This window comes from Clarias gariepinus, chromosome 21 (assembly GCF_024256425.1).
Source record: "Clarias gariepinus isolate MV-2021 ecotype Netherlands chromosome 21, CGAR_prim_01v2, whole genome shotgun sequence".
Taxonomy (NCBI): domain Eukaryota; kingdom Metazoa; phylum Chordata; class Actinopteri; order Siluriformes; family Clariidae; genus Clarias; species Clarias gariepinus.
In genome coordinates this window covers 24,628,380-24,651,349 of record NC_071120.1, presented here as the reverse complement: position 1 = coordinate 24,651,349, position 22,970 = coordinate 24,628,380, and the positions used below count along the sequence as shown (strand labels likewise).

At 36.9% G+C, this 22,970-nt stretch overlaps 1 protein-coding gene across 1 annotated transcript in view; it reads right to left on the bottom strand.

The window, feature by feature from the left end:
* The window catches only part of nf2a (NF2, moesin-ezrin-radixin like (MERLIN) tumor suppressor a), a 49,386-nt gene that overhangs the window by 4,372 nt on the left and 22,044 nt on the right, over positions 1-22,970 (bottom strand). The window contains exons 7-16 of the mRNA XM_053481077.1: positions 21,730-21,805; positions 21,168-21,302; positions 19,193-19,267; positions 18,309-18,422; positions 16,617-16,739; positions 15,382-15,498; positions 13,977-14,077; positions 11,914-12,025; positions 9,400-9,518; positions 7,990-8,149 (exon numbers count right to left, since the gene is read on the bottom strand). Coding sequence (XP_053337052.1) covers positions 7,990-8,149; positions 9,400-9,518; positions 11,914-12,025; positions 13,977-14,077; positions 15,382-15,498; positions 16,617-16,739; positions 18,309-18,422; positions 19,193-19,267; positions 21,168-21,302; positions 21,730-21,805 — 1,132 coding nt within the window. The remainder of the gene's footprint in view (positions 1-7,989; positions 8,150-9,399; positions 9,519-11,913; positions 12,026-13,976; positions 14,078-15,381; positions 15,499-16,616; positions 16,740-18,308; positions 18,423-19,192; positions 19,268-21,167; positions 21,303-21,729; positions 21,806-22,970) is intronic.

Sequence of the window (22,970 nt, the reverse complement as noted above, 5' to 3'; positions counted from 1 at the left end):
TTGAAAAGATCGGGCGAAATCGGTTAAAAAAAGAGCTGTGACAGAAGTGTATATAAAATCAATTTTTATATTTTACATATTTTATATAATCAAAGTACAGCTCGATATTGTGCTTTGATAAATGTTGACTTCTACTCCAGTTCTGTTGAATTACTGGATAAGTTGTTTAAACTTTTCACTCGTTCAGCATTAAACAATATATTTGTGGCAACAGCAAGGTCATAATAACTATAAAAATCTGCATAAAAATGTAAATTGGTAGAAATACATAAAAATGTAAAACAAAATTAATAAGCAGATAAATTCTACAGTGTAGAACGCTCCAGTCTGATTGGTTACTACAGCTGTGCTGATATTCAGCACATCATGACCTCGGGTGTGATATTGGTTTTATACAACAGTTATACAACACAAACACCATTTATTATCAACAGATGTGATAAAATGTGTTTATTTAGGCAGTTATTTTGCTTCACCAACACATATCCTTCCACACCTGGCAGAACTAACTAATCACCAACTAGTGGAGCTGGTGACTGACAGTTAGTGTAATTAACAGGGAAAGAAAATTTTGTTTTAAATTCTTACTGGAACTGCGTAGCCAAAATGTGAGTAGAATGAACCATGGAGGTGGTGGACAGTCCTGAGATGCTCACAAGATTGACTGTGATTCACTGCAATTATTCCACTTTAGAATATCAGATAACTTTCGAGTTGCTGGGTTGAATCCCAAATATCGTTAAATAGAAAGCTAGAAAAAAACCTTGTTCCACACACCAAGTAGTGCCCTTGATCAGGGGTTAGAGAGGGATTTGGGATTCGGGCTTACACATCACATTAGCTGAGACAACATGGACGGTTCAGAGGCAATTCGGAATGATTCAGAAGCAGGTACTAAGTAGACAAAGTGTTGTTTAAGATATTTAGCAGATTTGTTTTCTTGCTTCTGTTACTAGTTTTGAATGTGTGATTTGGAAGGCAGCTGCTCTCTCCTACTTTCCGTACTGCAGACTATACAGACCTACTTTCACCCTTACTGTCAACCGACAGTTGGCGTAATAAGCAATTGTTAGAATACATGTGACATGAAGTGATACACATAGTTAAACCTCACAGTGCTGTTACGCTCTATATCAGCACTCATGAAATAATTAGATTACTCGGTCGGGACAAAATTTTGTGTAATGTTCTACTGTATAACAGCAGCTCTGATTGTAGTTTCAGCTGCACAGTTCATATCAAATGCACCGGTTGTGCAGTGGATGCTTCAAATAGCCAGATTTTTAACCCATCCATTGTTTATAACATATATCCAGTGTAGGGTCGTACGTGGCATGGAGCTTATCCCAGGGAACCCACTGGATAGAGGTGCAAACCATTGCGAGGCACAAGCACACACAAGCTCAAACACCCTGAATCACACACTATGGGTAATTTGGAAACGTTAACTCAACCTACTGTGCATGTCTTTGGTCTGTGGGAGGAAACTGGAGTACCCGAAGGAAAGCCACCAAGCACTGGGAGAACATGCAAACCCCATGCACACAGAGACAAGAGGTGAGATTCGTAAGCACCACCCAGGAGGTGTGAGATGATGTAAAAAATACTAAACCATCCAAATTTTTAATCTTAGGTTGCAATGGACATTTCTTCTCCTTCTTTGTTGTGTAATCCACCAGTGGTCTGATTCTAGCTCATGTTCCTCGCCTATTAAAGTCTGTCCAGCCTAATGCTTTCTTCCCTGATCTTGTCTTGCCTTAATCGGTGTTGAAATTGGCATTTGTTTATGGAATTTATGGAAGGAGTCTCCAGCATCAGAAATTAAGTTAAAGAGAAAGTGCTTCGATACAGGAAAGTCTTAAAATACTAAGTTTCTTGAGAACTTGATAAGCTGTTTTGTCTTTTTAATCTCTTGAGGAAGAAAAGGTCTGATAAGGGAGTGACTCTTTATAGCTGCTGCATTGTACTGTAAGTGATGACAGAAACTCATTTGCTCCTCTCCAATTTGTTTCCTGAAGGCTTTCCAGAAGCTCCATGACTTCGTTTCAAATCTGATTTATGTGGTGATTTAAGGTTCTCATCAGACACTTCCTTATACTGTATACACACATTTAAAAAAAAAAAAAAAAAAAAAGGTACAATTGATAAGGCCATTCTTTATGGAGCAGTCTTGGCGAAATTAAAAGTGCACAAAAGTAAGAGGTGCCAAGTACATCTACATCATGAGCACCAGCTCCGATTATTTACCGATCAGGCGTCTACCCTCCACTTTTTTTCTCGCCCTCATACCTCATTGTTATTTTGAGATATATAATAATAATTTTAAAAAAATTCTATGTATTTCCTGCCCTCTGCTTCCTTCAGATTTTGATATTGTCTCATCAAACTGGCACATGACCACATCGAGAGCCTGGATGAAAGCCCTGGACAGAGCTGGAGATGACAAAGAACTTCCATTCCATTGAACTTCAAAATAATAACCTACTTTAGAATCGCAGGAAGTAGAAGTAGTGTCTGTGGGGACACTAATGCACACCACCTTAGTTGAGAGTTTGGACCATTTCGCCAACGTCTGCGTTCCGCAAAGCCGAGGCCAGAGGCAGCTCGGATCAGAGCGGAGCATCTGAGAAGCTCTCAGCCACTGCAGCCGCGTTTCCTTACCGCACTTATCCCCAGGCTACACTTAACAGCGGGGAGCATTAGGGAGAGGGAGAGGACATGGCCACGGTTATTAATCATCCTAACAGGCCAGCAGGCTCGGTCACGCTGCCCCTGAGCTAAAAGCTCCACCTGGACGTTAACGTTATACCCAATCCCAAAGTGCCTAAAGTGGGCTACAGGGAGCTCGAGCTCACAGCGGTGAAACACGGCTGAATAGGAGCTTAAAGGCCACAAATTATAACCAAAACACACATCGGAATGTACAAATATATATGTTTTTTTAATTTTATTTACATTTATTCATTTATTTTTTTCTATCAAATCAAATTCGGTTTACTTACTGACCATTTCTTTTCACTTCCTTACAATCTAATCCATCTTATCTGTATTGTTTTGTGAGGAAAAAAAACAACCAAACACACTGCTGACTTTTCCTCTTAGTGTTTGTTTAGAATACGTTATTTGTTCAAGTCAATGTTATTTCAATTTTACCCAATGTATTTATTTATGGCAGCACAGAGACTTAGTGGTTAGCAAGTCGTCCTGGGTTTGATGCCTGCATCGAGTTGAAGTTTGCATGTTCGCCCCTGTGCTTGATGGGTTTCCTTCTGGTTCTCCGGTTTCCTCCCTCAGTCCAAAGACATGCAATAAGCGCGTGTGACAAGATAGAAATAAATACATTGGTCCCCATTGGCATCCACAGACCCTAGTTGGACTTCAGTGAGCACTTTACCACTGAGCCCTTGGGCAGCCCTCTTTAAACAGCATTTTAAAAAGACTTACACTAGTATGCAAAAAAAAAAATTTTTGTTGTGTACAGGGATTAAAAATAAGACAAGTAGATTTTAACCCTATTGTGACCTTATATACTGTAAAAGGTTTCCCCTGACATGTTGCTCAGCTCTGCTGTTCCCTGGAGGGGCGTGGCTAAACGATTTTTATTGTTATTTACATAGACACTGAAATGATATGTTCGGAATAGAAGTGCATCAGATTGAGGACTTAAGGTTGAGGTGTGCAAAAGTGAATTATCTCGGGTGTTTTTCAACTGGGTGTTAACACACACACTTCCAGGGACCGCTGTTAAAAAGTATTAATATTTGACCTTTAAATGTATGAATGTTGTTTCATAAATAAAGGTTAATGCTGCAAAATAAGGCATGCAAGTTTGAGCTTTGATTCCCTTTTAAATTCTGTACTTTTTGCACTCAAATGCAATAATGTCCACTAATTTAAGATTTAAAATGCGATTATGTAATTCATGTCTTTTTTTTCATGTGTTTAAAGTATAAAAAAAAATGCCAGCCATTTAAATAGCCAAAGACCTAAGATAAGATTTTTGGAATGCTGGTTCACAGTATCTGAGAGTAAGATTATTATTTCTGGACGTAAAACACCCAAGGGAAAGCTGTACTGTACCTGTTCAAATATCTCCTACAGTCATAAATCTAATCCCTCCCAGAAGTATAGAGTTCCAAGTTGTATTGTTATGTTTATAAGAAACGCCATAATAATATACAGTGGAACCTTGGATTGCGAGTAACATGGTTTGTGAGTGTTCTGCAAGACAAGCAAAGATTTTTAATAAATTTTAACTTGAAAAACAAGCATGTCCTGTTGAGCATGCGCTTCTCGTTTTGGCGCCGATCACAACTAAGCCAACAAGTTGTTCACCTAAAATTTGTTTCCCTCTTTATTCCCTCTACATAAAATCCTTTTCGAGGCGGACGTGAAACCTTCCTAAAATTTTGTGCAAAGTGAAGTGGCGTCCAAGCCTTCGCGGGGAAAAATATCATCCAAGCAGACAGTTAGGACAATTGAGCAGCACAAAAAAAAAGCCTCTCTAAATAGTTTTTTAGAAAAAACGTCTGTTTCGTACAAACCCGAGGCAAAGAAACTCAAAGGAGAGGAAACCCCGGAAGGAGAATTACCCAGCGTTATTCCGTAAGAGGAGCCTTCTTCAAAAACTAATCACCCCCCCATCTTCCTCTCCTCCATTCCCTAAAAAATGATGTGGCCCTTCCTACTGAGTGGTGGTAGTAGCTTAATGTGGGAGTCCCTAGTGAAGAGGAGGAATTGGACTTGACTAAATTAGGGAGAAAATCTGGAAAACAAATGAAGTGCGCTAAAAATTAATTCTTTAACAAATTCTTGCTAAAAAAAAAAGGTAAAAATGAAATGTTCGCTCTTTCTTATTTTTATTTTTGCATAATTAAGGCTTTTTCATACTTTGTTCTGTATGTTGTGATATAAACAAAATAAATAAAAAGTAAAATATAGTTCATAATTATAAGAAAATAATTAATTCTATTTATATGTATTCTTATAAGGAAAATGTATACGACCAAATCTAATTAGGATCGAATTTCATTACAAGTTCCACCGTACCTGATATCACTAATGCTCCTTTTTTTTTTTTTTTATAAACATATATCCCCACTGCCATACTCCAAATAACTGGTAGAAAGCCTTCCTGTAAAGAGCGGCGCTCAGTATATCTGCAAATCTCAGAAAATCTGAAAATCTCTAGACTGGGATGTTTAACAAGCAACTTTAAAAGAGCTGTATGCGTACACATGAATCTGGGTGACTTTTACTGCCCCTGGTGGTTATGGCACAGCATCGTGTTCTTCTCCCCATAACGAGCAATCGTGAAACTGGAATCAATTAGTCTGGCTTTGCTATTTTCACACCACTGTGGTGAAACCTGTGATGTAGTCTGGGGACGAGACCAGCTTTCGACTTTTTTACGGCTCACTAAATTCGGATTAAACTGCATTCGATATTATCGAAGGATAGATGTCAGGTGTTGATTTGTACACGCTCCTGAGGTAATGAAATATCTGATTTGTGTTATGCAGTTTCATAGAACTGACTACAGGAGGAAAAAAATATATATTAAAGAATCTAAAGGGAAGAAAATGCTAACAGTTTACCTTTTTTTTCTTTTCTTATTTTATGCACAAAAAAAAAAATACACAGCAGAAACCCAAAACCTCGTTACAGAACTCTGATACACAGGGGAGATAATTAGCATGTTATGTGCGAGTACATCCTTACCTGCTGTGGGTTTCTGAATCATGGTTCACTCTAATACGCTCAAACAGACAACTGCTCCGCAATTATTTCAGAATAATACACCCGAAAGTGTGCACCACGGAGTAATAAAAAACAAACAGTGGACGCGCACATCTGGGAGTATTATTATTATGCTCTGGATATATAAAAAGTCTGTATAATGTCTGACTGGTTATGGTTTTAGTTAATGTTACACTAACTTTCTTCCTTTCTCTGTAGCGGTAAAACCAGGCAACCGGATGTCTCACTGAGCTCTGAGCTCTTTCGAACCGTCTTTGCCATCCGGTCCTACCTGACGCCATGAAAAAATTCTCTAAAAGCAGGTGCAGCTTGTTATGTTTAATTGCACAAATGTGACGAAGTAAGACGCACCCCATCACCTCTGGGTTTAAATCTAAATCTGCTAAATGGTTCCTCGGATTCTTCAACATTTTTTTCGTCTCGTCTTGCAGTTCCTATTTGCAAAAAAAAAATTAAAAATTACCGGATGCGACAATCCATGACTCCTCATATACTCATATAGCTGGACTGCACTCCATGAACATTAAGAGCTCAGTGGTGCAAATCCACACAGGCACTGAGTGTGTAGAGATGAGGAAAGGATGAGCCGTGCGTGTGTGTGTGTGTGTGTGTGTTCATGCACCAAGGTGGCGACGCACTTTTCAATGCCCGCGCCCCAAGAGAGAAAGGATTTAGTGCCTCGGTTTTGTTGTTGGAAGGGGCACTTATTTATTTGGAAACCGCGAATTATGGTTCGGCTCCGCTGGACCTCTTAGAGGAAAATATCTCTACAAATCCATATACAAAGTTTTTCTCTGATTAAAGAGAAGGATCTTCCAAGATGGCACCAACCATGATTTAAAGGGCTCAAGGGCTCAGTGAAAATGATCACACATCCAGTACCGTGCAGAAGTTGTGCAGAAGTTGTGCGAAAGTCGTGTAAAAGCATTGCGCATGCAAATACCTGCTGCAGAGAAAGGATGGCTTTAAAAAAATTTTTTTCTGCATTCAAAAATATACCATAAAAGGCAGTAAACAGTAATTAATGAAAAAAGTCAATAATTGGTGTGACAACCCATTGCTTTAAATATAGTCTTAGGTACAATTTTTGTAGTTTTATAAAATAAATTAGTTGCTTACTTTTTTTGCTTTACTTTTTTTGTCGCAACTGTTCTTCTTTATTCAAAAGATATCCCAAAAGTTTTCTACTCGTTTTCGTGTTTTTTATACAATGTGCTGTTTCTTTTCTGGCCTACAGATATTTAAATATTATACAAAAATATATTTATTTATTTGCTGGAATATTCATTCATTCACTCACCTACTATACCGCTTTATCCTGTAAAGCGATTTTGGGAAAACCAGTTGATTAATTAATTAATAATAAAACGTTTATCTGCATATTAAAAGAAAACCAGAGTTCCGGTAATTAGCTAAAAAAAAAAAAAAAGCACACCTTTAATGTGTTACATTATTGCTTAACTATAATATTATGGTTAAACATAGAACGAGAAAGATCCAAAAACAAAGGAAAGTGATAAGCCAAAGAGACGGATATGTTTTTCAAGTGCACTAAACAGTCGTGATGCTCGTAGGGACCGAGACTGAGACTGAGACATTTTCTTTCACATTTGTCACCTCACTCAATATTACACTACGAGTCAAAAGTTTGGATAGTCCATACTCTTTCCTAATTGAGTAACAGTTCGTTTTTGGAACTGTTTGTTTGTTTGTTTGTTTGTGCACGCGTCACATTTTTTACAAGTGTATTTGGCCGAGCTTGGGGTAACATATAGACCTTGTTTCATTGCAATCGGCCTGCGGGAAGAGAGAGTATGCTACCTTGAAATTTAAATGAAAAACGGCCTTATATTATAAAAAAAAAAAATCAACCTTGAAAAAATTTAACAGATACATTTTTTTAAAATACTCGCTTATGAGTGTGCAACTGAAATCTACTTAATCACCTTCATTCCGTGCATTTAACGGTAATGTAAATCATTTTAGTTCATTCATTCAAAAAAAAAAAAAAAAAAAAAACACAGATGGCACTGTACAAACTCGCCTATGAGTGTGCAATTAAAATCACATGGAAAGTCGCGGGCACATCTGGTGAGCAATAATCTCCTCTGAACAGTTGCTATTGAGGTGTCTAAAAGCAGGAATGTAATTTTTTTCAAAGCGATCAACCTGCAGATTTGAAGTTATTAAAGTACAAAACACAATCACTGTTTTTAATGAAAAGCCCACCTTTTTAAAGTTGCTCTGCTTGCTGGTGCCTCTCTCGGCATTCTCGTTATGAAGGATGTCCAGTTGAGTCTCGCGCTCCTTCAGCTTCAAGGACTCGATCTCAGTCTTTAGCTCGTTCAGCTGCTCCTGTAGGTGTTTGCTCTTCTCCATGTACTCCACCCTAAACACACAGAACAAAAAAAATACTGTGAGACAAACTGATAACCACATTGGTGAAAAGAAACTGGAGCAAAAAAAAAATTTTACAATTTGAAAGGACAATCACTGAGATGACTCTGTCCTACTGTACGACTCATCTGTTTTATTCAGATCGAGACACTACAAAAGAACGATGCAGACAGCCCTTAATACATACTTAAAATATATTTAGCATTACCTTTCAAATACAGTTAAACCTTGGATTGTGACCGTAACTGATTCCAGAATCGTGCTTGTACATCAAAGCAAATTTCCCCCATAAGAAATAATGTTAAATTCGCAAATGGATGATTCGCTCCACAACACAAAAATATTTATATAAAAATAATTAATACAAAATGTAAAGTAAAAAAATACAAATTAACCTGCACTTTACATTTTAAAAAATCCAGAAAGAGCAGCGTTTTCATGTGTGCGCGAATGTTTGTGAAGCTGAAGTAAGACAAGAGAAGAGAAGATGAGGAGGGAGGGGGCTACTGTGTAGGACGACTTTCACACACACACTATACGAGTGTTGACTATACGAGTGACGCATGTGCACTGAGGCCGAGAATGAGAGACGATTACCCACAATCCCGCAGCGAACGAGAGAGAAGAACCATTGGATCAGTTGTGACACTCGGCAGACAAACTGCATGTGTACTACAGTACTCGTATATCAAGACATTATTTGTTTATCAAGTTAAAATGTATTAAAAATTTTGCTTGTCTTGGAAAAGACCAAGGTACTCACAATCCAAGGTTCCACTGTAAATTATAGGCAAGCTTGATACTTTCTTCATAGTTTCGTTTAAATGTCGTATTTATTTTCAGAATAAAATCTTTAGTTTTATCTTAATTTATTATAGTTAACTCATCTTTCAAAGATAAGATGAAAGATCGCTAGGGGCTTCAACATCTGCATAGTTGTCAATCATTTCAGACTAATATATTGACTTGGTGTTAAACTCATAACAGTGCATTTGATAAATTACAGAGCTCCTGAACAAGGTGGCAGGTCTGCTACAGAAATGAACAGACTTAATATGGTTTTTGGGGAACTTTATGCACAGATTAAAAAAAAAACAACCAAAAAAATTAACTTAAAGACAAAGTGAGGTTTAAACCCTCCAAAGATATCCGTCTGTGTTTTTTTTTTTTTAAGGTGAGGAAGTGTAAAAACCGTCTACCCGAGGTGCAGCCTGCTAGGCTTTATTCGCAATCTCTACTCACTTCTCCTTCTCGATCTCCATAGACAGGCGTTTCATATCAGTGTCTTTGAAGTCAAAGCTCAGGTTCTCGGTGCTGAAGCTGAGGTCAGGAGGGAGGGCGTGTGGAGAGAGAGACGCCGCCTGAGAGTCAGATAAAAGGAGACTGTAAACTGTGTGGAGCGGATAAAGCAGAGACCGTGAAGAAACAAAAAATGTCTAAATAGAGAATACAGAGGTGTACAGAATGAAACAGCAGTTAGCAGAACATTAACTGTACGAGCTCATAAGTAAACCTAATCAGGGCTGATGGAAAAACAGTTTGCATCGTTTATTACTTTTTACTACTTGATTTTGGCAAAACTTCCTTAATTTATTGAAACCTATTAAAAAAAAAAAAAAAGAAGAAGATTGACATTACTGGCAAATTCATACTCAATGAACTATCAAGTAGATCATATGCTACTTTAAAACGAATACTTATGTAAATTGGATATTTAAGTCTAAACTAAGACTAAATAAAGACTAAACTATTTACACCTGATTTTACTTCGTCAATTTGGAGTATTGCTTGTAGAATGATGAGGGAAAAAAAAGAAGATTTGAATACACTTTAAGACGACTATGAAACGTATCAACATGTGGAAAACTTCAAAGGGTCTGAACAAAGCCTTCGTCGTATACGGTACCAGTCAAATATATACATTTATTTGCTACATTCTAGAACAATACTGGATTTTTTTAAACTATGAAATACCACCTATGATATTAGGTAATATAAGTAACAATAACAACAGCAACAGTAAGTTGTTATTTCAAGATCAGCTGTTCTGGAACAGTTCTTGCAAGAATAGTATTGTCAAAACCCATCAAGAAGTTCATTTAGAGTCACCAGCCTCAGAAATCATCAATTAACCTCAAAATCGTCGTTATGAAAATGTACAGATCATAAGTAGCAGATACATTTTAATATCAACAGAGGAGATTATTGCAAATTTTGGACAATTTCAGCGTTTATAGTGTATAATGAAATAAAAATCAGGAAGAACCACAGTATGAGAAGGTGTGTCCAAACATGTGATTGGTAGGTTGTGTAAAATCTATACAGTATGTCATGTATAATTCTTAATGGAATTTGTACTATGCATGATAAAGTATTATCATATGCATTTAATCAGTATTATAATCAGTTTTATCACACTTTAAAAATGCTATAAATCTTAAAAAATTATATATAATAATAAATAATTTTTTAAATACAAATATAAAAACACAAATAAAAAAGGAATCAAAGTAATTATGTATTTTTTTTTTACTTTGTGGTACTTATATGGACATATATATATATATATATATATATATATATATATATATATATATATATATATTCTTCTATCTATCTATCTATCTATCTATCTATCTATCTATCTATATTTTTTGCTTTTGGTTGGTGTAATTGAATCAAACTTAATACTTCCTAACAAAAAAATTAATAATGATAATTAATGATAAACCATTAATTTTAAATCTGTTTAAAGGCAACAAGTTCACAGTTTTATATATATATATATATATATATATATATATATATATATATACACACACATATACACTGACCACCTGTCAACTCGAAATCACCAAAAATTTTACACTTATTGCCCTTTTTTTTTTAAACATTTTTTTTTTTTTATTAACCTTAAAACGTTCACCACCATATAATGCTACTAATCCATAATCCCCATTCAAAGCACAAGATCCAGTGACATAATATAGACCTTGACACTAGTGGGTTAATCTTTTAAATAACATGCAGGACGCATAACGATTTGCCTTAATTTCGCAAATCTGATAATTATATGCTCGTGGGATTTTTGGTGATTCGCAGGAGTGGAGCTCATTTAAATGCACAATGAATAACAATAGGCGTCTCCTTGGAGAAGTCCGATGCTGCTCGTCTAAGAAAGAAACTCGTGTGGCAAGTAGAGCGCACTGGAGCTCACGGCTGGCTTTATATTTATATTCAGAGTGGCTAGTTGGTGCGGAGAAACCTTTCTACAATGGACGGACATGTCGTTCTCAGTTGTAGGCCAATTCTAAAGAGCAGTAATTTGTGACTGCGGGGGTTACAGACCTTCGGGACGTCCATCTTTTCAGTCTGAAGCAGCAATTCCTTCTTATCTGGTCGACTCGGGACTGATAAAGCTGTAAGACCTCGACGAGGAGCATGGAGTAAAAAGCACCGTGGTTTTCGCTACAGACTGAGACTCATGATGGCAATGAAAGTGGACGTGTATATAAAATGCGCACGGGACAAAGGGAAGTAAACCAAGCAAGAAGGAAGGAAGAAAATGCAACACGGCATGTTACAGGATTTTTTTTCCCCTCCATCACAGCACTTTCTAAAGTGCTTTATTCCTCTTATACCTTAGGATAGATCGTATGACCATACAGAACCAGAACTGCCTCAAATCATATGCTTTATGTAAAAACAAGCATGGTGTTTAGTAAAAGCCTTAAAAAGAGATGAAGAGGTGCTCACGGTCACAGCATAAGGTGATTTGCTAGTGATCTCCAGCAGCTTGTGTTTGGCTCTGCGCTCAGACTCTCTGGCCTCCTGAAGGTCCTGCTTCAGCTGATCGGCTTCCTTGGCTCTGTGGATGGAAGTGAGTGCGAGTCAGGCAATGTGGCACTTTTATTTACTTGTGAATGCATGTGATGCTGCACTGAGCCTCGGATCACGGAGATGCTTTCAGAGCCAACGCAGTGAAGAAGAAATTCATACAACGAAGCAAAAAGACACAATATCACAAAGAAGCGTTCATCACATTCAAGACTAAATACGAGACCTTAAAGAGTTGTTGATGCATATAGACTAAATACAGGCATAAGTTTTAGTTTTTACCAAAATGACTATTTCAACTACCATTACTACTTCAGTTATTACTAATACTACTACAAATATTAGTATTAGTATTGATACTACTACTTCTGTTACTACTAATTATTATTACTCCTAACTGTCACCTCTACTACTGCTCGCCACTTTTACTACTTTTACAATAACTAAAGGTCTCAGTACTATTATTTCTGTTACTATTACTGCTACAGCACTCATATTAGCATTAACTCTATTAGTAGATCTTTTATGAGTATAAATAAATAACTTTATTAGTACTACCTCTACTACTAGCTTTGTTACGACTATAACTGTTGCTTTACTGTCACATCTAACACTACTGCTTTTGCCACAATAAATCCTATTACAAATATGAGTATTGCTACAAAAACAACGTTTTACTTTTAGCGCAACAATTAACATTACTTCTACTGCTCCTTCTACTACTAATACCATATACAGTGTATATATATATATAGTACCAGCGCAGCTATTTTATTACCATTACCAATATTGTAATAAAACAAAGTTACTACTACTGTTAATACTAATACTAGTACTTATAGTAACAGAAGTAGTAGTAGAGCTAATACTAGAGTTTTTCTAGTAGAATAAAAGAAGTGCAAGGAATACTGCAAGGATTTTTCCTAAGATTAGTACTACTTTTAATGATAATTTCAATAGAACATGAATTACATATTTTATGTAATATATTACTACTAGTTATGTACATGTCAATTATACAATTAATACTAGTATTATTAATTTTATTACTGATAGTTCTACACCTCGGGGTGGTGATAATAATAACAACATTATTATTATTATTACTACTACTACTACTACTACTTCTACTACTACTACAAATAATAGCCTAATAATAACAACATCCTCTACAATAGGATTTAGTAGGACTGAGCCGCATTATTCTGCAATTTGTGCATCATATGATTTATGTCTAAAAAAGATTTTTTTAATTGTTGAAGTTCTATCTGAATAAAAAAAATTTAAAAACTGTGCCATCAATTACAATTTTATTCCAGTTAATTACAGGCATAGTCTTAATCATAATTTTAAAATACTCAAAGAAGTATTTACTTGTATTTTAAACATGCAATGTTGGAATAAAGAATGTTAAATTAAAATCTCCGGCGCTGCATGCAGTGGCTGGGTAATATGAGGGTGTGGCAACCCACAGACGGCGGGGCTCGAACCTGGATCCTTAGATTAACAACGTAGAGCCTTAGCCGCCTGAGTCACCACTCCCACATCTCACGTTTAATGTATTCTGGTAAAAACAGTTCACCTTAAAGGTAGCTTACTGTATGTAAGTACACAACTTCCGCCTAAAACCTTTTTATAATGAACTTGCCGTTCAGCACACATGATGATGTTTCCTCAGGCATCTTATTATTTGCGTTAAACGTGCCGTTATCACACACAGTCTGGTTATGGGAGCCAAAAGGGTCAAACTTGGTCACATGATTTATTTGTGGTAAAAAAAATTAAAAATAATTCATTAAAATTTCTAGATTAAAATTACCTGCATTAACGCTTTTATATTGATAACCCTAGAAAAAAATCTTTAAAATTTTTTAAACATACTGTATAGTTTCTTTTATTTATTTATTTATTTTTGTTGAACAACGCACTTTTGAGAACTTTTATAATTTGGCGATCAAACCTCATATCTGGGCGATACAAACCTCCTCTCCGATTCTTCAGCCATTTTGAAGGAAAGTCTCTGAGCATCCAGCAGCTTCTGCTCAATCAGTCTCTTTTCCTCCTCGCTGCGGATCGCGGTCATCTACAGAACAACACACCACAGCAACAATAAAAATCAAGAGTATTAGTCTATTAAAAGCATCACAATGGCTTGGGGAAACCCAGAGTACTCCTTTTTAGGATATGGGAATGTTCTTGTATCCTCGACATGCTGCTATGAAGGGGGGGGGGGGCGACATTTTTTTTTTTTAGCAGTTATCGTCTCTGCTTACTATCTCTCTTGTTTTGACTGCTCTCGTTTCCTTCATCCACTATTCTACAGCATTCCTCCACTTGAGTTATCTTTTACGGTAAGAAGAGAACGTGACATGCGTTAATTTCTTGGAGTAAACACTGTAAAGTGTTCTGAATTTGTGTTACACATCAGAGGAAATTTTGGTAACCTGTGAAAAGGCATACATTTCCTGTCTCTGTGTGTATTACAGATTGGTGAGTTATTGTTTATTAGGTATAATATTGCAAAATTCTGGCAAAAAAAAAAAAGACAGCTTGGGCTGGGGAAGCTAGATTTATTAAAAATAAAAATAAGAAATTATTATTATTATAAAAATACAATAAATGAAACAATAATCTTATTTTGTTGGAGTTTTGTTTCTTGTAATGATAATTGTTGTTCTTTAATTTCTTTTTGCAATATTATTACATTTGTATTGAAGCTTTAATAAAAGCGACATCAAAGCAGCATCAAAGTATTTTCTGAAAGTAACATGAAAAGGCAATACGATAAAAGAATATAAATAATAAACAAGGGTTTCAAGTCAAAGTGGGACTTTTAATTGTGTAGAATAACACAACACCCCAGTGTTTCACTAGTGCTTGGACACCATCAAGGTAGAACGTCTTCTCAGTACGCCGGAGCCATGATTAGACTGCCTGCTTCATGTCTAATACGTCAGCCTCCCAGGAACTCATTTAATGGCCCTCTTCGGCAATTTGGCGATAAGTTATGCGTCGATTTCCAAGGATCAGGCTAAAGGAACATTCACAGGAATGACTGCGGTGAACTCCGAGCTACCTCGACCTCCATAGTCATTCACGGACGTACGTCCTTCTTTAAAACGTTTATTTTTAAAGTCCCAGTTTAACGTCAACACCCCTTGTATATTGCACGATACGAATTAGTAGAAAGTGCCAAAAAACATGACGTAGTATACTCTTGTATGAAAATGAAAAAGCGCTTTCCTGCTAACATTATAAAACACAGATTAGGTCATGTGACACCCGTGTTATCCATCCTAACTTTTTTTTTATTATTATATAAAAGTTGCGTAAGAAAGAGCAGTGACATGCTGACTGCGGGACAGAAACTCTGTATAAAGCACAAACTTTAATGCGATGAATCTCCTGCTCCGCCTCGGCTGCCTTCTGAGCCAGCAGTTTGGCCTCTTCCTCTGCAATCTGAGCCTTCTCCGCTAACAGGTCAGCAGTCTCCTCTGAACGCAGCTGCCAAGAAGGAGCAGACACACACAATCACACACACATTTAGAATTTCTATGCAAGGTTCTGACTTTGTAAGCAAAATTAATTTCATTCCACAAAATATTGACCGTAAGTGTCAACCTACATGGATTAATGAATATCATCATCATCATTATAATATTTAAGGATGCAGCGATATCTACTGTACGAGTGCTCGGTAGGATTTATTTTAGAAAAGGCAAATACATCAATTTTCCATTTTACTTTTCAATGCACTTTGTCCTTCTGTCGACGAGCTTTCGTATCCCCTTATTACAGAATTGTTGAGCCACGAATGCACCACTGTCTTCACTTCTTCATCAGGAGTGAATTATCGTAATTGTAGGACGCTTTCAGGAGACGGAACAGGTGAAAGTCTGATGAAGCGAAAGATCAGGACTATGGCGAGGACGATTTAACACCTCGAAACAAAATGTCGACAGGGTGGTCAGAAGTATGCGGACATGCATCGTGATACCAGATCGCGACGCCGTCGGACTGCAGTAATCTGTGTCTAATCCGAAGTTTGGTCTTTGACGCTTCAATAATCGTCTCACTGTAACGAGCGCTGTCGATTGTTGAACCTTTTCCCTGATGACGTTCCAATACTTCTGGCCCTCGCGATGAGAATCCCAGAACCCAGCTGATGGTTGACTTTTGAACTTTTTCTCAGTCGATTAAGGATTGAGGATGTTTCCGTTCCATTCTCTCAGGCTCGTAGTGATGAATCCATCATCTCATCATTCTCTTAAAGAAACTTTCACCTTCGAATTATTTATTCGCAGATATCCAAACGCTTCTGTTTACACTCTTCCGTGAGTTATTTCGCCCTTAGGTACACCCTCAGACAAAAAAATTAAATAAATAAATCGCTGTACGTTGCTCTTCTTTTGTGCAAACAGAATGGTCGTGGGGATTTTCCGAAAGAGTTTCTAGTATTATTATAAATCTATCCTTCGTTACAGCCAGATGTATTAATTATATTATATTATAGTGCATTATACATTGAAGCGAAGAAACACAGACTCTCTAGGTTTGTTGTTGTTGATGCGTTTCCCTCAGGGTGCGATTCTGAGTCTACAAGAGTTTCGAGTCGAACTCACCAGAGCTTCATTGGCCATTAGAGCTTCATCCTGCAGATGGAGGAGTCGTCGCTCCAACTCATCCCTCGCTCGCTCTGCTTCCTCACGCAGGTGTTTCTCTCTCTCCAGCCTCTGCCTCTCCATCTACACATACACACACACGACTCGAGATCAGATCCTGTTCGATTCCTAATACTGCACTGATTCAAAGTCATGAAGTTTCCTTTCTTTATTCAATCCCTTCTTAGTTGTTCTGTCTCATGTCTCTACTTTTTAATATTAAACTCCTTCATCCTTCTCTCTATCCACTCCATCCCTTACTTTTTCTTTTCTTCCCTCCTTCTCTCCTTCCAGTTTTACACTCCTCCTTCTCTCTCCTCTGTTTCTCTTCTTAATTCTTTGCTTCCCTTCATCGTGTTCTTCTCCTTTTTTTTAATTCCTATCTATTTCCATCTTCCACTCCTTCCTCTCTCTCCTTCACTTCTTCAAACTTATCTCTTTCTCTCCTCCTGTCTTTGACTCTTTCTTCTCTCTCCTTTATACCTTTCTTCTCATTTTCTACATCATCCATTTCTTAACCACTTCTCTTCATCATCCTTCTTTCAGTTATTCACTTGCCTTCATTTTGTCTCCTTCATCCCTCTCCCTCTCTTTTTCATCCACCTCTTTTGTACTCCCCTTCTTCATCCTTCTGTCTTTCAATCTTCCTTCTCACTCCTTCACCCTGTTCTTCTCCTCCTGGTTCATCCTTCTCTTCTTCCATCTTCCGCTATTCTCTCCTTCATCCCTTTCTTCTCCTTTTATCTTCCACTCCTCATTCTCTCTTCTTTATTTGTTCTGCCTTCTTCTTTCCTTCATCCCTCTCCTTCTCTTTTTCATCCACCTTTCCTCCGTTCCTATAACCTTTACCCTTCTCTCCTGGTCTGCCACTTCTTTCTCTCTTTCCTCCTGTTCTTCCACTTCTCTTTCTTCTCATTGTCTGCTTTAATCTTCCTCTCCTTCACTTTTTCATCCATCTCTAAACCACCCGGTCTCTTCTTCTCTTAATCTGCTCCTTCATTCTTTTCCCCTTCTGTCTTCTCCACCTTTTATCCCTTTCTCCTTCTTCACTACTTCATCCTTCTCTTATTTTATCCTGCACTCCACCTTATCTTTCTTCTAAACCCCTTCCCTTACCTTTTCTCCTTCATCTTTCTTGCATCTTGTCTTCCATTCTCCTTTTCTTTTCTTTGCACCTTTCTCTTTCTTTACTCATTCTCACCATTCTCTCCTTTTCTTTCCCAACCATCTCCCTTATCCTTTTCTCCTTTCATCTTCCACTCCTTCTTCTATCTCTACATCATCTTCTCGTCTCCTTCACTCCTTCAAACTTCTCTTTCGATCTTCTGTTTTTTTTATCCTTTATCAATTTCTTCTCTTTCTCCTTCATCCTTCTCTCTCTTTCATTTCTTCTCATTTTTTCCATCTTCCATTTCTCGATTACTTCTCTTCTTTATCAATCTTTATATCCTTCACTAACCTTTATCCTCCTTTCCTCCTCTACCTTCATCCTTCTCTTTTTCAGTCTAACTGGTCTGTCATTCTTTACTGATTCTTTAGTGTTTCAGCTCCTCTCTTTTCATATCTTCCTTTCCTTCCCCAAATCCCACCCCTCGTTCTCCCTTTCTCTCTCTTTCTCTCTCATCCCTCCTTTACTACTACTCTTTTTCCCACCTGTTTGCGAGCTTTCTCCTCTCTGGCCTGAGACTTCATCTGCTGCACCTCCAGTGAATCCACTCTACGCCTCCTCATGAACAGGTCATGGTTCCCAATGCACAGCTGAAGAATCTGCGCGTACACACACACACACACACACACACACACACAAACACACACACACAAACACACACACACAAACACACACGGGACTCTTAGGACCGTAAAAACTGATGGACTGTAGAACTGTCTGTAGAGAATTATGTAGAAATATGATCTTCGAGGGGCGTTCAAGTCAAACTGGGACCTTTGGTTGTGCAGGATGACAGGACAGTTATGAGAGTGATTAAATTTCTCTATATAACCCCCTCTTATACGAATGCACTTATCCCAGTTTTTTACTAGAGCTTGGACACAATGAAGGTAAAAAGTTTAAACATCTGAAACGCTGGCCTCCCAAATATGTGGATACGGCTTAGTCCCGGTTTGACTTGAACACTCTTAACAGGATTAAATTTCCTGCCGATGCACGATTTTAGTAAGATAATTATATTTGTTTGGTATTAAATTCATAATTATTTATCACATGATTCAATTATTTTTTTTTTTTTAAGTTAACGGTTTTTTTCAAAATATTCAAAATTCCATATTCTTTCACATATCATCAATAAATAGATAAACATAAAAAAATTCAAAAACTTAAACTTAAACGTCTAACTGTATACACGTGTCTAAAAACGTGTCTATGGGAAGCTCAAACATTAAAGCATCAATCTACATGAAACAATAAATGTAACATTACCTTAGCATTAGCCACATTAGCAAAATTTACAGACAACAATCAATTAAGATCAATTAATCTAATGCATCCATATATTATTACATTATTAAAACATACTCACCAACTTATTCACCCGCAGTCTTGAGGAGTTGAACCTGAACACGTCAGCTTTTTTATCCAGAGGTTTAATAGCGAACTAAGGATTAACGAAAAAAAAAAAGGCACAAACAGCATGAGGAGGCTCTCGACAGCTTTTCAGAGCGAGACAGACATGAACGTTAATTTTCCTTAATGAACAAAGTCTTGTCTTAAGCAGCAGGACGAGACTGATACAGAGAATAATCCAAGCTGACAGGATGCATTCTGGGACAATAAGCTGTTAAACTCTTGAAAAGGTAATTTCACTAACAGCAGCTAACAACAGAGTGAAGTGACGGAGAAATCGATGAGGGTCACAATATATGAGTAATTATACTAATAAACACCTAGCACGGAGTTCTCGATTCTGATTGGTCAGATGGTGGTGTTCAATTTTCTATAACAGCAGCTCTGGCACCACCTCAACATTATCTACTTACTGGTTACTACAGCAACAACGTGTACTGTATACAGGACACTCCGTGTAAATGTCTACATAAAATTTTGAAAAAATCTGAATTTACACAAGAGTTAACGGTTTCTTGGTAACATCCTGCAAAATTAAGCTGTATTTTTTTTATCCTAAAATGAAGAGAAAGAAAAGAAGAGCGCTTCCTACTGTCCAAATGTCTACAGCTACCATAGAGTGATTGAGTGTTTATTTAGTCATTACTTTTTTAAGATGTTTCAAGACCTTAACTGTGTAACATCTAACTGTATAACATTTAACTTATAACAGGAATTTTTACAGGAAGTAGCGATAAAATTATGACATATATCACTCTTTTAGATATTATACAACTTAACGAATGTTAGTAAATGGCATAAAAGGAATCAAACACCTTGGGTTTATTTTTTTTCATTGTAGAAAAGAAGAGTAACATTTTGAAATTCTTTGTTTCTTGGCACGCCTATGCTACGTGAGCTGAATACATTTCTTCTAAAGATGTTCCACAACATAAACGGATAAAAAGTACACTGTGGTCTCTTTTAAATCGTTGTCAAACATGTAAAGGTGACCTAACATGCAAAATTCACTTTTTAGTCATTTTTAAACATTTACATGAGGCGCCAGTGTAAAAAAATGTTATCCCATTATGGGTAGTCCCCAACTTACAAACAAATCAGATTTACGAACGCTCTGCTGGAAAGGAAGTGAGTCTTATACGTCTTTGACACGAATACACAATTTAAAGCATACCAATCCACTTGGCTATATATCGGTCTTCTTACCCCACACTGCCATCACGTGGCTGAAAATCTTAAATCGCACCAACGGAAATGAATCTCACAGTGAAATGTAACACTGTTGTCTCCCCGCCTTTAAATCACGAGGGGAATCCCAGACAACATTTTTATCTCAGAGCTGTTTTCCACTGTATTGGACTGTAAACTTCTGTTTTGTTGAGGATTTTCAAAAATTGGGGTTATTCACCATCAGGACAACTTTACAGGACAGACATTTTCTATCATCAAGGCTGACTTAGTTCTCCCGCAACACACACACACACATACAATATACTCTACCGGACTTTAAACATTTTATTATAATTCACTTACACACTGAAAATATTGTATATAATCGTAAAAACGGTTCATATCCGGGATCTGTTTATATCTGCGAAAATTCGTAACTCGTAAGTTCGTAAGTCGGGGACTACCTGTATTGTACAGGCCAGGGTTAAAACAAGGCAATTAGATTTCCATCTATTGTGACCTCATATCAGAAGCACCCCTGCCTTGGCATGTTGCTCTCTAGAGGGGCGTAGTTCAGACAGTAATATGGCGCATTTGAAGAAGTGGAATAAAGAGGATTTGAGGTATAACAATAAATGCATTATATGAGGAGTATTTCTTCCAGAGCATTAACACACACTTTGGAAGAGCTTTGAAACCAGTAAGTGTCTGTAAGTGTTTAATGTTTCATAGATGTTCCTATGAGAGTGTTTATACTGTACCTCTTTGTCGCTGTAGGAGATGTTGCGGATTTCGTTCCAAGGGAAAGAGATTTTAGGCGTCAGTTTATTATCCGGCTCGTAAATGTGCAGTCCCAAAGCGTCGACGCCGAGCAGCAGATCCGTTCCCTTTTTATTCTACAAAACAAAACAAGTCCAACTTAGTTACAACACCATCATCATCATTATCATCATCATCATCCTTGGGCTACTGTGGCAAAACACATCTTCTGGATGCATGCTGAGGTTACAAGAATCATATGCAAATGTGAAAAATTAAATCACAGCATGTCTGTTGAAAATATTAACACCCCGGCACCCCTAATGAACTACTCCATACTGTGTGTGTGTGTGTGTGTGTGTGTGTGTGTGTGAGAGAGAGAGAGAGTGACTGAGTGAGTGAGGTAGAGAGAGATGAGATCTGGTTAACTGACAGTAAAAGTCACTTGTACTCGGGTTAAACAAAATCGAGTTGATAGTGGTGTGATGGTGAGAGAATCAGTGGAAAAAGCAGTATTGTTATACAGGGTTACAGTAACCCAAAGGGGGCGCAGACAGTTCTTACCCGGATAGGAAAATAATTGATTCCGTACATCTCCAAATCTTGGGCTATTTTTAAATACTCCATCTCTGCTTCGTCTCTAGAACAAGCAAGAAGAGAAAAGAGGAAAAAATAAAGATGTGGAAAACAAACATAACACAACCTTTATTTAATGCAATTACAATTAAAGGTGGTGTAGGTTATTTTCAGACAGCAGTGAATATCAGAACATAACTTAAACTGTGCTCAGAGGTTTTCCATATATATAAAAAAAGATAAAGGTAGTCCCCGACTTACGAACAAATTTCGTTTTAGGAGCACTGTAGGGTTTACATAATAATTACAACGAACTGTTGCATTCTTTACCATTAATATGTAGTGTTTAGCTCTGGGTCAAGAAATTTTAACGAGTCAATTTTGATTAAATTTGACTCGTTAAATTCTTGTTTAATTTGATTAATTGAATCGAAATTTATAATGTTAATATATACAATTTATCGACTACTTGTTCAGCGTTTAGCACAACTTGGGGTATCTTAACAGTTCTGCTTATCACGTGGCCAACGATGATAACACCAAATCTAGTATTTAGCAATCATGAGCAAGGTAACTTAAGATCTGGGCAAATGTTTAGGCTTTGAACTACATGACCAAGACAACAGTTCTTTATTAAGAAACAAAAATTTATTTGACTAATCTACGTCACATAAAACTACGCTACTGCTTATTACGGCAATCAAGGATCTGTTTTATTAAAATGACCAAAATGTGTGTTAAGAATTGTAATACACTTAATTAAAACCTTGCTATACATCACAAAGTAATTATTTTAAGTTGCATTCTTTGTATTAGACTAAGCAATAATGCAGTTTCTAAGCTTTAGGAGATAAGCTTTTATTAGAATCTGATTGGTCAAAGTCTTTTAGATACTGTAGATCTGAGAGCAGGTTTATGTAAATCCGTATATTATAATACTTTATTGTTTCCATATTAACAGTAAGGCTTACACATTACATAATAAAATTATAATAAATAAATACATTTTAAAATTGTGATGCTCTTCAACAATAAAAAATATATATATTTTTTGGGACATTTATGGAAAAGGTTTAAGGTGCCAGCGCTTTTTAACACTATCAGAGCTTCAGAAAGTTTTTCCTGCATAATGAAGTGGACAAGTGATGAAGTGTCCTTATGAAATGTCATTCTTCTTTAAATGAGAAACACAACGGCTGATGTGAGAACAGGAACCCACTTGTCTCACT